Here is a 15849-nt window from a genome sequence, read left to right on the forward strand (position 1 = left end):
TGTTTCAGGGGTTTTTTTCTGAGCGTGTGTGTATTGAACTCTTTGTGGCAGTCTGAAACCATTAGCAGCTGCTCTGCTCTGCCAGAGCCTGCAACAGAAATCACTTGGTGGAAAGATTTAAACTTCAACTTTTCTTTACTGTGCTCCCCTAAATTAGCTTTTCAGGAGGGGAAAAAAAAAAAAGAGAGAGAACTATTTTCAATTAAGTTGTGATTGGAAGCACTTGATGTGAAATATGTAGAGGAACATGTGACTTGAGGTATTTTTGCCATAAATCACTTGTTCTTCACTTTTTTTCCCTTCTGTTACCTTTGAATTAATCTGGTTTTTGACAGGGAATTTTATCTTGAAATGACTGCATGAGTTGTGGAAAAAGTGTTGTGATGCCTGTGCTAGCTAAGTGCTTGCCGCAGGCTTTCCTCACCGCTTCCTGTTAAGTCTTGTCTTTCGAGACATTCAAAACTCTGCAGAAACCTTTTTTTTTTTTTCCTTATAAATGCCGCTACAGGCAAAATCAGATTTTATTTGAAGGAAAAAGCAAGCAAAAAACCTGACTGATGGCTCTTTGGTATCTCTCAGCCTCTTTAAACAAAAACAAAAAAAATCACCGGTCCTGCAGTGATGTCCTGCATTTCTCTGTTTCTGGTCTGAATTTCTCTGTTTCGAGGATCCTGGAGATTGAATTTTAAATGTAAATGCAGTCTGATGTCAGTTGTTTAAATGTTTTCCCTTGCTAATGGTGCACGAAGAGGACAGTTAAAGTGCCTGTACTGATTCCAGTTCCACTAATGGTTTGAAGCGGAAACCTAAAACCTGGTGTAGTAATTACCGAAAGGAATGCTTGGGGGTGGGGGCGCCGGGAAAACCGAGCCTGAATCTTGGGAAAACGTGCGATTTAGGGAAAGGCGGTCCCAGCTTCAGCCAAGGCTTGTCCGCTCTCACTGGGACGTGCAGAGCTGGACACGGACCGTGCTGGGCATCCCCTGGTCCAGGGGGACCTTTCTGGGTACCCTGCTGGACCTGGGCTGGGGTCCCAGAGGAGTTTGAGCATCGTCACAGTGACAGCCCCTGCCCGCCGAGCACGCCCGAGCCTTTTTATTAATGCCTAAATCAGTAGGTGGTAGACAGTTCCTTAGAAACAGTGGAAACAGTTCAAGGTGGTATTTTCCAAGAGGGATTAAGAGCACTCAAACAGTTAATTAAACGCCCTTAAAAAAAAAAAAAAAAAAAAAGGGTCGCTGTTTAGTAAAATTTGTCACAAGCCCGTGAAAGTAAAAACTGGGAGTGATTTATCCTGAAGTGCTCAGTACTTCAGGAGGGTGTCTAAATGAAATGCTGGCCAGGGGCCAGAGATGACAAAACCATCCTATTAGAGAAGATTGCTGGGGCTGGGGCTCAGGCTCTGCAGGGGCAGTGGCACCAGGACAGCCTCTCTGCATTCCCAGGATGGGTCATAAAATGCACGTTCAGTTATTTGGGGTTTTGGCCAAATTGAGCAACCCAGATGTGTCCTTCTTGCACAACACTGATGGCTGCAGTGGTACCTCACACCTGGAGAAAGTCTGCTCACAGCCAGGTTCTTCCTTGTCCCAAGCTCTCTGTGACAGTTTTTCCTTGTTACTTGCCCAGTGTACTGTAAATAGTCAGGATAATCCACCCTAAACCCATCCTTTGGCAGTTCCATGTTTAGGGTGCACAAGGCTGCTGTTGATTTGGAATGCACATGTGTGGCCACTTGTATGTCTGGGGTTTGAGTTTAGTGAGTTTTGGCTTTTGTAGAGAAAGATTTTCATTAAAATAAAATACTGAAAAAACCTTCACTTTAATTCATCAAAAGGTCGTTCTAATAATCACTTTCACAAGATAATGCAAGTCTTAGAGAGTCATGGAATAATTTGGGTTGAAAGGGACCTTCAAGATCATCGAGTTCCAACCCTCTGCCATGAGCAGGGATGCCACTCATGGACCATGGTTTCAGCTAAGTCCATAAACTGTTACTGAAGATTTTTGTGCTAACAAGAGAAGCTGCAGTGCCCCTGCATTTGGTAGAAAAGGCCCCTAGTGCACTCATCCATAATTCTGACTCCTGTGGGTAACTGAACTGCAGTCAATTTACTTTTTGTCCCCCCACAGGTACAAAGCAGTGGCACCTGATAAATCACCTGCAGCCTGAAACTTCGTATGACATTAAGATGCAGTGCTATAACGAGGGAGGGGAGAGTGAGTACAGCAACGTGATGATCTGCGAGACCAAAGGTGAGGCTGCGGGGCCGAGCCGAGGTGGCCTTTGGGACAGGAAAGATCCACTGGGGGGGATTTTTGTGCAGCACAAAAGTCAGCTGCGATGATGACCGTAATTTTCTGGAATGTTTCGGAGGATTGTTTTGTCTTCCGAAGCTGGGATTGTTTTGAACATATGGAAAGTGATCCTGAGGCTCCCAGCAGAGCTGTGCAGCTTTGCCTGCCCTCAGAGATAGCGCTGCAGAGATGGCCTCTCCTTAGGAGACAACCATGCGCCTGAAGATGACAGAATTGATTTGTACATCTGTTTTATGTCTTCAGGGCTCTGTGACACGTTGTATAAGTGCAGACCACAGCAATTGATGGCTGTGTTGGCTGCCTCCATCCCTAATCCTGCATGCCTCTGGCACAAAGTTTGTACTGTTCTCGGGAAGTGTCAGATATGGCAGTCACATTTATTTTGCGAAGAATTCCTGTCTCCTTTAATCTCTAAAACCAAGTAAGGCTGTAAAGGGAAAATGCAGACAGTAAACTTCAAATGCAGAGCTATGAAAAAATGTTTGAAAAAAAAAAAAGAAAAAAGCCCTCTGGGAGCGGAAGCATCAAAATTCAGTGAAGTGAGCAGTGAAACCTTTGAAGGAAGAAGTAGGAGCTGCAGGGCTGCAAGGCTGCACACACAGTTGGTCTCCCTCCTGCAAGGAATAGAACTTTCTTCTCTAATTTTAAAATGAGCAAGATACAATCTGTCATTCACACTACCTCTTCCTTAAAATCTCTCTCCCCCAGGCTAATAAGAGTGATCCAGCTTATCCAGTATACCTGCATGGAGGTGTTTGTATCTCTGACCAGCCTCACTCCTAAGCCAGACACCTCTTTTGGGTTTTTAGTGTCAAATGAAACAAATCTGAACTGTGGTGTACTGGAAACTAATGTAAATGCAATTCCTGAGTTAAACTAGCATCTCATTTTCAGTGATTTTCTGTTCATCTCTTGGTTGATCTTCAACTGTGTGGTTTGGAAAGGGGGTTAGCAGGGTTCACATCAGATAAGAGTAGGTCATCTGGCAGAGCCTGGGCGAGAGAAATGAGTGTTGTGGTTTTTCCTGACCTCAGAAGTGGAAAGATTTGTGCTCTTTCAAGTTGAGAGTTAGAGCAGTTGCAGCCACCGGTACCTCGAGCAGCTCGTTAAAGTTCCAGTGACCTCAAAGAGAGGGTGAGCAGGCAGGATAATCACCATTTTCCAAGGCAAACAGTTATTACCCAATAGGAGCTGGCATTCTCATTGTAGGATTTAATATTGACTTGGAAGCTTTCTTTGCGAGGCAACGGGACTCAGACCCAGCAGTAATTATTTTCATTTCACCGTGGAAAAAACACATTTAGAAAACGCATTTAGTGGATGTGCACATTCTTGTCTCTACTCATCCAGTGAAACGAACGCCGGGAGCTTCGGAATATCCAGTGAGAGACCTGAGCACGCCCCCCAACCCCCCCGAGAGGGCGGGGGGCGGCGGGGCTGTGCCTGCCAGCGGCCCCGTGCGCAGCAGTGACATGCTCTACCTGATCGTGGGCTGTGTCCTGGGCGTCATGGTGCTCATCCTCATCGTCTTCATCGCCATGTGCCTCTGGAAGAACCGGCAGCAGAACGCCATGCAGAGTGAGTGGGGGTTGCTTTCCTGAGGGAAATATCACCAGGGTAAAATTAGGAATGTCCATGCTGCGTTTTATGGATGGGAAGCAGTTTCCTGTTAGGAGCCAACTGGCATTTCTGTAGAGACTTGTACTTCCAGGTGTGCCTTAGGTGCAGGCTTGGGTTTTTAAGAGCAGCAATGTCTCCGTTTCTTCACACTGCTGCTCCCTCTGTCCTGCTGCATCCCTGGAGGATTGTTCTGCACTTTCACCCAAGGAATGGTGTGGGAAAGGCCTGGGCAAAGTTTCTGCAGTTTGTGTTTAACTTTTAGCCCCTGCATAGGTCTCTCATGATTGCAGAGGCAGAATGTGTGCAATCGTAATCACTTGTTAAAATTGTGGACAATTAAATCCTGGATCTCTCCCTTTCTCGAGTTCATCTGGAAAGAAAGAGAACTTGCAGCTCTAGGACAAGTCCCTTGTTAGCTCTTAGTCCTTGCACAATGAGATGGCATTCAATGGCCAAGTCTTCCAGAGAGGTGCTAATAAGGAAAACCTGTTCATTAGTGAGCAGAAGGCTGGAGCAGGAGCTTTGCAAGGTGCTTTGCACCCGCCAACAACCCAGAGCCAGGAGAATATCTGCACTGGCCTTTTCTGCTCCTTGTGCATAAATCACCCTTGCTCTTGCCACGGCCTGTGGTTATTTTTAAATGCTCTTATTTTCCTACAGAGAGAAATGAAACAAAACTTCTTGCAAGATAAGATAGAGTCTTCAGCTGCAGCCCAGAGAGATCTGGGAAGCAGCTTATAGCAGATATAGCTGAGGGGCTGTTGGTGATACAAAGGGCCTGTTTTAGGATGCTCTTGTAGTGATTGACATCAGCCAGGTCCTTCCAGACCAACATTTCTGGTCTGCTCTCCAGGATGTGGCTGTTTTCCATGTCTACATTTGTATGCTAAGCACCTGGATATCAGAGTTAGTTCACAAAAACTGGAGAAAGAAAAAAAATTAGTTTCTTTATTTTGTAGGGATGCTCGTTTAGCTTCTCATTCAGCAACAGAAGTGCTTTCAGCAATAATATCTTTTGCAGAATACGACCCTCCTGGCTACCTGTACCAAGGGGCAGATATCAGTGGGCAGATGATCGAGTACACGACCTTACCCGGCACGAGCCGAGTCAACGGCAGCATCCACGGAAACTTCCTCAGCAATGGCCTCAGCAACGGCTGCCCCCATGTCCACCACAAAGTTGGCAATGGTGTCAATGGGATCATGAGTGGAGGAGGAGCAGGACTGTACCCAGGGCACACCAACTCCCTGTCCAGGACACACGTGGACTATGAACATCCCCATCACCTCGTGAACGTAAGGTCCTACACCGGGTGGGAGGCTCAGCCCAGACCTTGGGATTCATCCAGGGGCTGGGGAAGCAGGCTTAATTTGGGTGGGGGAATACTCATCCACTGATAACAGCCAGTTCCACTGAATTCCTTGTCCCAGAGGAAGCAACTGGGCTGATATTTGTGATACAAACATCATGGTTTTCATTTGAGAATATCAGATGACAGCAAGAATTCCACTCACTCTGGGAAATCTGCCTCTACCCTCCTCCTAACAGCATGTAAGCTCTGAGAATGCCTCAGTGCTGGGCTGAGATACTTTACTTGTACATATGGTATTTCTCAATCTCCAAGTTAAATATATTTAATTATAGCTGCTTATTCTGCAGCTTTATGGATCACCCGTTTTTCCCCCACCTGTTTCAGATCTGTAACTCTGAGCAATGCTATTAATTATGGCAAAGCACGAATGGCACAGGAGGTTCCATGGAATGAAGTGCCCCATACATCTTGAACTGCAGCACAGCAATAACGCTGCTTTTTTTTCTTTTTTTTTTTTTTTTTCAGTCCCCTGTTTGTGACTGTTGAGACAGGCTCGTTTTTTGTTTTGAAATTGAAAATAAAATTAAAAACTAATTTCAGTCTGCGATCCAGCTTTTGTATGCTGTGGAAAAATACTTCATTTGCTGAAACGTGTCCTGTTTCCAAGAGAGAATAATGATTTCATTATTGTCTATGGAAACAGATGGCTTGCATTCAAACTTACTAAACTTACTCAAAACTGTGAACATTGCCCAGGAAAACTGAAAGAAAAAGTTCAAAAGTCTGAATAACCCATGCTGTTTCTGGAGAAAAAAAACGGGTCTATTGTTTGTGTTGGTAATTGAGCACAAGCACTTCATTTTATTGAACAACAAATTAGCACTTGCACAGTAGTTGCCACTTCAGTTCCCTCCAGTCTGAGCCCAGACCAGTCAGTTCTTCACCCCATTCTGTCCTTGGCCTGCCCATGTAGCAGGAAGTGCCCACTTTTGGTTGTTTTCAAGAGCACCAAGGCCCAAACTGGGGTTTTTTGACCTGTCCAACCTGCCAGTGGGTGAAACTCCAAAAATCTCCAAGCCCTGGAGGAGGGAACATTTGCACTGCTCAAAAGCTTGCCCAGGAGAAAGACTGGGAGTTTGCATTATGTTTTGTCCCTCCCATTTTCATTTTTTTTGGGGGGGAAAGAAGGAAATACATGTATGATGACACAGGTCTTGGTGCCTGGAGCTCATCTGTGCCATGAGGTGCCCACCCAGCGCTGCTGTCTTGCTGGGAACAGGTGACAGGGTTGAGTTTTTCTTTCCCCACTCCCTGTTGTAGAAAGTTTGAGTCACACGATGTCACAGGATGTCAGCCCGTGGAGAAGGGCTGGGGCTGGCACGTGGGCGAGGCTGTGCAGAGGAACAGGATGTTCTGATCCTCGTTAGGTCGCTCTTTATTGTTTCAATGATTGGGTTAAATGAGGAAGGGAGAAACTGGCCAGGATGGCAATCAAGACTAATTAGGCATTTCCTCAGTGCTCCCCATCCCTCAAAAACTTCAGGATAAGCTCTGTTTTTTGCAAAAATAGGGATTGCTAGAAGTTCCCTACCACTTGAGCTGCCAAAATCCAGGTGAGCCTTCCTAGCCTGGCTCCCTCCTGGAGCCCGGTGCGGGAGCCTGGCTCTGCAGCCCCCTTGGAGTGGCTCCTGCATCACTGTCTGCCTGGTCCCTAACAATGAGGTATGTGTTAATCTGGGCATTTCAACTGGCTTGTAATGGCCCTGTTAGCCAAAACCAACAACACAAAATCCCTCTCACCCGGAGTCATTGCTGGCTGAGGAATTACCCCATCTGTACAAATACGAAACGGTTCAAAAATCAGTGTAGTGAAGTAAACTGATCTAATCGGAGTAATTACAGGAAAGTGGGATGGGTTTGGATGTGACATCAGCCCTCCAAATTTAATTCTCTGTCTCCCTAAACAAGCCTTGCGTGCTAATGAACAGCAATTCGCTTTCGTGTCTGTCATCAGCGTTAAAAATAAATATATTTACAGTGTGTTTATTAAATTAAACCTCAGCATATTAAGCTGAGAACAGACCAGGGAAATGACCACATACTTGTCTAAGCTGCAGTTATTTACTTTTCCCTGACACACACACTGGCAAAGCCCTCCCCTGGCCTTTGGACAATCGCTCAGTGTTGCCATGCCACGTACAGCCTGGAGCAGGGCATTGATAATGGGATCAGAGTGGGGAAACTAAGTCAAAGAGCTCTTGGGTGTCCCAATAGTGATTTGATTTCTAATTATTTCTTATTAATCCTTCCTGCTGCAGGGTGGTGGGCTGTACACGGCAGTGCCTCAGGCTGACCCCTCGGAGTGCATCAGCTGCAGGAATTGTCGGAACAATAACAGGTGAGAAATAACCTGCCCAGAGAACAGCCCTCCCTCTGTGTGCTGGGGTGGAGCTGGGGCTGACAAAAACTGGGCTGGAGTCCTGGCTGGCACGAGGAGCTCCATGGATGACATGGAGAGCAGTTGAAGATTGTCCATAGGACAGAATAAAATAAGTTCTTTAAGCCCTAGAGCTCACTTTGCTCAACATGCTCCTCTGATGCTCTCTAGGATCTCTCCAGGTTGGGATTTTTTAAAAAAATCCTTATTTCCTGTGTTTTCTTCAGTTTTGAGATAACAAAATCATTCCACATGGAGCTTGTCAAATCGGATTTAATTGGTCTTCTGTATTTTACACTTCCTGACATTCCCTTAAGAACACTAACCAACCACCCCTTTGCCTTCACAATGCTATTCTTTGTAAAATGTGGGATTTCAAGTTCTTGAGGCCTTCAGGAGGAGATTGACCAGCCACTGTCAGAGTGGTATACATTTTTTTTTCATGGGAAAAAGAATTCTTGTGTAGAATAAGGGAAAATCTGTCTTCTGCATTGTAGCTGGGAGTCGGAAACCTAATAAAAATTGTTCAGTTTTCACTTTTGGAAATATTACCCTCCTAGGTTTCTGACTAAATCTCTGGTTATTTTAACGATTAGAAATAGGACTCAAAGTTAGACAAGCTGGGCTGCTCTGACTGGTAGGTTCTGGGCTTTTTTTCAATCATACTTCAATTTTTCAGTATTGTTAAAATCTTCAGCTGCCTTTAGGTGTACATCTGGCTAAACTGAGTTGAAATTTATCATAGAATCATTGAATATTCTGAGTTGGGCCCACAAGCATCATTGAGTCTGTCCCCTATTGAACAATAAAGCTGCTGTTGAAGGCAGAAAACAAGTTCACTTTCTTTTCATAGTTTTACTTTGCAAAATACCATTTGTAATGAGCTTTGAATCCTTCTTCCTTCCATAAATACGTGCATGACAGTGTAATGCAGACAAGCTGCTGCTCGCAGGTGGAGCTGGGCACGCCTTTGCTGGCTCAGTGTCCCTGGCAGGGCTCAGGAAAGCCCAATTCGTTCCCTCACACACCAGTGCTGTGATTTTGAGCAGGCTGTGCAGCAGCTCTCACCAGGATGTCTGAGTCTCACAGTAATTTGGAACATGCCATATGTGTTACACTGTAATTAAGAGCTTGCTTCCAGTTTTAAACACATTTCGTTTTTTATTTGCTCTTTTTTTTTTTTTCCCTCTAAGAAAGTGAGGGAAAGATTTCCGTCCTCTGCAACTGCACTGCTCCTCCCAGACGGGTCATCAGCAGGGCCTGAACTTTGAGTTTTCACAGCCCCATTCTATATTTGACTGCTTGATAGAGAAACAAGTTGTCCCTTACAGCTGCCTTGCCCCTGAGGGGATCATTAACCTCGGTTTGGCAGAGCAGGGACCGCTCTGTTCCTGTCCTGGCGCTGGGGGAATGGAAAGAGGACATGGGAGAGGGGAGTGGAAGGACCAGAACGTGCCTCAGCATTACACCAGGGAGCTGGGTGTATGGCCAGGGTGAGGAGGAGGAAGAGGAGAAGGAGGAGGAAGGCCTGTTGGGTTAGTGCAGTCAGCTCAGTAGGTTTTGGCAAGTAGGAATTTGAGGCTGGAGTGTTTTCCCCATTTTGTTCAACCTCCTTGCACATGCCAGGGCTGTCTCCCTGGCCCAGTCTCTGTTGGTGGAAAGAGAACCTGTTCCTCATCCCAGCCTGGAATCATGTGCTGAAATCAGGCAGTTCCCTCTGCACCCCCCGTGGCAGCAGGGGAAGGGAGGTTCAGGTGGACGCACCTCTGGCAAGGTGTGCCACATCAGCAGTGTGGCTTCAAATTCCTCACTGAGCCATTTGCACCAAATGCCTGGAGCTGTTGCTGATTTGGGCTGAATGTAGCAGTTATGTGAATTGTGGCCACGTGCAAATGAATCCTAAATGTTCAGCATTATTTCATAGCTGTTTTCAGCAATAGCCATCTCAGAGCAGGTTTTATTATTGCAGTGCTGAAATCCCTGGGTCTTCTGTTTAAATTAGCACTTTATCCCTCATAACTGCTGGTGGAGCCTTGCCAGAGGGAGAAGCTGCTGAAAACTGGAGACCTGCTTTGCTATTGTGGACAAAGCCTGTGGTTGACAGGATTGAGAACTGATCTTTTTTCTTCTCTTGTACCTTTGTGCTAAAGCTCTCAAGATACCTGACGTTTGCAGAGGAATTTACACTTCTGCAGATCTCTCTCCTTTGCAAATTCATTGTATTTGAATCAGAAATCTGAAATGCACAATTCAAATGTAGGAACATCAGTTTGTTTTTTCAGCTTTTTCATCTAAGTTACTATTTTTTTAGATTATAGTTTAGTAGGGTTTCAGTATTAAGAATTGATAGAAGATATGCTTTCCACAGCAGGGATTTTACATCACTCTTCCTCCACACTCTGCTCTGGATATCCCCATGGCTAGTTTCCATCAAAATGTGGTTATTGAAGCTTAGAAGACTGAACTGCTGTGTTGAAACATCCTTCAAGCTCTTACAATAATACAGAGAACTCCACTGACCTCTGTATCTTTAAGAAGAAACCCCCAGAAACATGCAAACCCAAACATTTAGATGGGTTTCTCGGAGCCTTTTTTTCTAAATAATAAGTGAGTGCAGTCAAAACCTCTGCGGAGAGAAAGGCAAACTAATAAATGGATTTGTTTGAGGACCAGATGTGTTTCATGTGGATTCTCCAGTGGCTTCTGTGGTATTTTGGTACTTGGAATAATGATTTTGGAGGCAGTTACAGGAGCAGAAGGACAAAATAGGAGATTGAAGGTTGAAGCTTAGTGCTCCTCCATCCTCACAGCTTTTGGGAAGGGAGCAGGCTCCAGAGGGAACCCATTTATCCTGTTCTGGCTTTGCAGGTGAAGCAAATCCTGGAGGGGAAGCTCACTGCAGTTTCTCCTCTGACAAGTTCAGTTGTGTTGTTGGGTGTTTTGTTGCTCTTTTAGTTCTGGCAATATTGATCCCAGGTTTTGATCAGGTTTCAGGTATGAACTGAGGCTCTAGGCAGGGCTGTAGGACAGGTCCCTCCACCATGATGGTTTTCCTTATTGCCATGATTTTTTTAATGGCATAGAAGTGGTTTCTGGACTTGGGCAAGACTTAACAGACTGCCAAACTTAACATGACCTGGTTTTAAACCCTTCTGAGCTCAGTGCTGGGCTGCTGTTGAGGTCAGCTCTGCTGGCTGCTGCCCTGGCACTGCTGGTGTCCAAGTCCATCTTCCTCCTTTTCCAGCATTTTTTCATCCACTCTGCTCAGTTTTGGGCCAGAATCAGTCTGGAGCAGCACACGGTACTACTTGCTGAGCCAGCAGCTGAGCAGGCAGGACTCAGGATCAATTTTTTTATTTCCAAATGCCAGCCTTAAACAACCCCAGAGATAAGATATAGTAAGTGCACTGGGCTGATCCCTGTCAGCAAAGCAGGTGAGGGATGGGTTTACATCTGGTAGGTACAAAAACAGAGGAAGAGTGCTCAGAGTTGTGTCTGCACTAGCACATAAAGACCTGAAGCCTGTTCAGCTTTTGCAGGAGCATTTTGAGGTGTCACTGGAGAGGGTGAACACTCTCCATCCTTATTTCCATGCGTTTATCTGCAGACTGATCTCTGTCCTGCATGCATAACAAGGAGCATTTTGGAGTGTAGTTTCTCGAAGTTTGTAGTAGCTGTGCAAGTGAACTTTTTACTTTTAGGGTAGTTATGGCTTTCTTATGTAGGAATTGTTTATATAAATATTCCCTGAGGCCACATTGTTCATGGTGCTGCAAATACTGAGGTGTTTTCCCTCATGCCACAATGGTATGCGTGTCAAAGTCCTGCTCCTTTTTGTTTAAAGCTTAAATACCTCAGCTGTAACAATTGATTCAGCACTTTAACTTCAGTTCCACAGCTCTACACAGGTATTACAGGGCCACAATCTGACTTACACAGCAGAAAGGGGGGGGTTAAATTTCTTATATTGCATCTATTTTACTAATTTGCATTCACTCCAATAACACTTAGTATTTATTTTTCAAGGTACTTAAGTGTGCTGCTTGGGTTTCAAATTTGAGCTCTTTATCTTGGCAGTGAAAACATGTTTTATGGAGTTGCTTTGATGGAGAAATGGACTCACAAGTCAGGTCATTGGGTCTCAATCGATGGGGGAAGGCACTGAGCGTGTTTTGAATGTTTTCAGCTGTCTGCTGGGAGAGTAAAAAAAGACACTCAATCCTTTTCTTAAGGAAAAGGACAAATATATTTAAAACTGATTTGACAAATGCCCTGATTGTTGACGTGGTAAAACATTTAAAAGTTAAGGAGGGGGAAGAAGCCACTCTGAGTAACTTTGGCCTCTGTCCCTCTTGCAGGTGTTTCACCAAAACCAACGGCACTTTTGGCAGCAGCACGCTGCCCGTGGTGCCCCTGGGAGCTCCTTTCCAGCAGGACGGTGTGGAGATGAAGCCCCTGAGCCCCCACGTGATGGTGGCCATGTGCCTGGCCACGGCCAGCCCCGAGTGCAGCGCCCGGCTGGAGGAGGACGGCGGGGAGAGCGCGGAGCAGCCCCCGGCACAGCATCCCTGCTGTCGGGAGGGCATGGGCCAGCTCTCCGTGGATTGCATGGACGGTGAGGCATCCTGCACCTGGCTGGGAAGCTGGGAATAGTCTGTAGGGAATCTGTAGGGAGGTTAATTTATCGTGGAGAAGGCAGTAATTAAACCCTTGTAAGAGCAGGCTTGGAGGAAGGTGTAGCGTCCCGCCTTTCCCATCGTGGAAGGAGGGAGCAGTGCAGCTCCAGTGCCTGGTCCTGTCATGCCCTGGTGATTGATGCCTCTAAAAAGGGCTCATTGACACATAAGGAGGCCGTGAGTGATGGATGCTGCACTCACAGCACACCCATTGGCCCCGACACAGGACACACAGGCATTCCAGAGCCATCCTGGAGGCAGGAACTGGCACAGGAAAGGGACGTGGTCTCTGCTGGTGGAAAGAGAACCTGTTCCTTGTCCCACTCTGGAATCATTGCACCTTGTGTGTTCAAATCAGGCAGTTCCCTCTGCACCCCCCGTGGCCGCAGGGGAAGGGAGGTTCAGGTGGACACACCTCTGTCAAAGTGTGGCTTTGGTGCTTCAAATTCCTCACTGAGCCATTTGCACCAAATGCCTGGAGCTGTTGCTGATTTGGGCTGAATGTAGCAGTTATGTGAATTGTGGCCACGTGCAAATGAATCCTAAATGTTCAGCATTATTTCATAGCTGTTTTCAGCAATAGCCATCTCAGAGCAGGTTTTATTATTGCAGTGCTGGGCTGACCTCAGCGTGAGCTGTTCAATACAGGTGCTGTGTTGGGATAGAGCCTGTGCCCTGTGCTTGTGCCTGGTGGGGTGGGAAACAGCCTGAGCCCAAAGAGCATCACCCACTGGAATTAAAGAGTTTTTGGGGCATGTGGGTCTGTTGAGCTGACAGAGAATCTCCTGAGAAACCCCACACAACCACCCGCCCTGCTCTTGCTTTGCAGGCGGCAGCTGCGTGCACTCAGAAACATCGAACCACATTTTGAGTTGGAGTCCCCTCATTCTTCAGCCTGTTTCCAAGGACTGTAAGGAAAAACCAGGATGGAGTTCATCCGGAGTCACCCTAAATGGTTCTGGGGACCTTTGTCAGCTCCAGCTGCGGGAAACCTGAGGCAGTGACCGTTGTCCCCACTTAACGCCAGGAACTGCACCGCAGCATCGCTGAAAGGGAGTCACGGGGGGATGTTAATTATAACAGAGAGAGTCACTATTTATTTTTTGTAGTAGTGTCATATGAATGTATCTTGGTTTCAAAATGGTTGCCTTTTTATATTATTTATGCCTTGAAATCCCTTTTTTGTTGGGTTTTTTTTTTTTTTCCTTCCCCCACACACCACAAAACTAGCCTGGTTATGTGTATAAAAAAGAATTGTAATAATATAAAGAATGAGGATGGGAAATGTGGAGTGTGTTTCCGTGGCAATTTACCAGCGCTTCTGAGGAGCCTGAGAGAGGGATTTAAGCAGGTCTGAAATGACCAACAGCTGCACCTCCCTGGCAGCTCAGTGACGTGGTATTTGAACCCTCCTTTCCATGAACATCTCCTGGCCTCTTTTGGTTGCTCTGGGAAGATCCCAATGAGGAAATAAGAAGGTTAATGAGAAAAATGAGCTTCGGTTGAGTCTGTCCTTGAAGCAGAACTTGAGTCAGTGACTGTGTCTTTAGGTGCTCAATAACTCTTCTGCAGAAGTACAGGTGGAAATCCAGCCTGTCTCATTTTCCCACTCACAGAAGACAAAATCCAGTTCAACTCTTAGTTTGAGGGATTACTGACAGCTTGGATAGCTCTGAAATGAAAGCAGTCATGGTGAAGCAGCTCCCACCAGCCCTGGGCATGGCTGTGAAGAGCCCACCCATCCTGGACACAGCACGATGGAGGTGCTGCAACCGTAACTGCAGGGCTTGGGTGGGTGTTTCAATTTTTCCTTTCCAAATTTAATCCCAGTAAATAAACCAAACCCCCACATGAGTCACAGTGCAAAGCCCCAGCAGTGAAGCACAATTTATAGTGATGACCACCCCGAGGTGACACGAACAGCCCAGAGCAGCATGTCCCTGGCCATGGGAAGGGAGGGAGCTGTGCCAGCCTGGCTGCAGCTGCTCCAAAGCCCTGGGGAGCTCAGGGCTACTGGTGCAGCTTTGCCAGCCAGAGGGTTTGGGGTGTGATGTCCATGTGAGGAGGAAGCCCTTGAGATCTGCTTTGGTAGCAGCACCTCTGTGTGCTGCTCTGAGTGCTGGGATGGTTTTTTTTATGTTTCACAGAATCCCAGAACAGTTTGATTTGAGAGAGACCTTTAAGGCTCATCTCATTCCACCCCTGCCATAGGCAGGGACGCCTTCCACTATCCCAGGCTGCTCCAAGCCCTGTCCAACTTGGCCTTAGGCACTTCCAAGGTGGGGACAGCCACAGCTTCTCTGGGCACCCTGTGTCAGGGGCTCACTACCCTCACAGGGAAGAATTTATTCCCAATATCCCATCTAAACCTGCCCTCTGGCTGTGTGAAACCATTCTCCCTTGTCCTGTCACCATCTGTTTATATAACAAATCCCTCTCCCTCCTTTTTTATAAGCACCCTTCAGTTCAGGTACTTGAAGGCCACTACTAACTCCCCCCAAAGCCTTCTCTTCTATTGCATTATTTGTGGTTATATTTATTTTTTTGCCTTTTTTAGGGTTGTGCATCCTCCCAGCTAGAGCTGCCTTATTCCAAAGTTCTCTACACACCATGGACTATCACACTCGTGGGCTTTGGCTGCCATGTACTCCAGAGCCACCACAGATCTCCCTCCTCCCTTTTTGTTTATCTCATCCTCACAGCCTGGATTTTTCTTTTGCAGGACCTGCTGCAAGGCTTCCCCTTTTTCCAACAGAGATTGGCAGGCGAGTGGTTGGATTTAACTATGGCTGCTTCATTTTCCCTAAACACTGAAATTTAACCATGGTTTTAAACAACCTTGCTTAAAGGGTGTGTCAGATAAAGATGCTCTGTTTTCCAGAGAAGTTGTAATATGCCTTTGGAACGTTATGTGTTTGGAAGTGATGGTTTTGCAGGGGTTTTGAGTAGGGTTTGTATTTCTGGAGGTGGTTTGATAAAGGGATCAATGCTGCTTTATGGCTGGTGTGGAGATTGATACTCTGTGGGTACTGATCAAGGTTGGTTCGTGTGGCTTGATCCTTCCCAATGGGTTATTATTAACCAAATACAGGAGAAAATGGCCCAAGGTGCCCTTGTTTCCACACACACCAGAAGATGAGGACTCAGGAAAGCTGGGAACTGCCTGGCACTTTCCTTGGACCCTGCTTCCTTTTGTGCTTGCACCAATGCAGGAAAAAAAACGTTTCCAATCACTGTTTTTAACCTCCTGCGGTTTGGCCTGAAATTGGGGAGTTTGGGGTGAAGACGAGGCCCGTTCCCACAAAAAGCTTTGTGGCTGTTTCTGCACCACAGAAACCTCAGCACAATCCCAAAGCATCATCCCCTGTCGATGCCAGCCCTGGGGCTGAGAGCAGCTCTTCAGCCCTCGGGCTTTTTTTCTGCCATCGGTGAGAAACTATTTATTGTAGCCTAAATATTTATTTTAGCTCCAGCAGTAACTGCA

The 15849-nt window shown here is 46.3% G+C and overlaps 1 protein-coding gene across 3 annotated transcripts in view; it reads left to right on the plus strand.

The window, feature by feature from the left end:
- CDON (cell adhesion associated, oncogene regulated) overlaps window positions 1-15362 on the plus strand; it is a 57347-nt gene extending 41985 nt beyond the window's left edge. For 2 of the 3 annotated variants that reach the window (XM_088177956.1, XM_088177957.1), the window contains exons 15-20: window positions 2134-2256; window positions 3670-3897; window positions 4961-5235; window positions 7571-7650; window positions 12048-12304; window positions 13195-15362. In XM_088177956.1, the coding sequence (XP_088034082.1) occupies window positions 2134-2256; window positions 3670-3897; window positions 4961-5235; window positions 7571-7650; window positions 12048-12304; window positions 13195-13361 (1130 nt within the window). In that variant the 3' untranslated portion in view covers window positions 13362-15362. The remainder of the gene's footprint in view (window positions 1-2133; window positions 2257-3669; window positions 3898-4960; window positions 5236-7570; window positions 7651-12047; window positions 12305-13194) is intronic. The other variant, XR_015808206.1, reaches the window with a different exon arrangement.
- Window positions 15363-15849: the final 487 nt, after the last annotated feature.

Source organism: Sturnus vulgaris, chromosome 23, assembly GCF_052056855.1.
Source record: "Sturnus vulgaris isolate bStuVul1 chromosome 23, bStuVul1.hap1, whole genome shotgun sequence".
Classification (NCBI taxonomy): Eukaryota; Metazoa; Chordata; class Aves; order Passeriformes; family Sturnidae; genus Sturnus; species Sturnus vulgaris.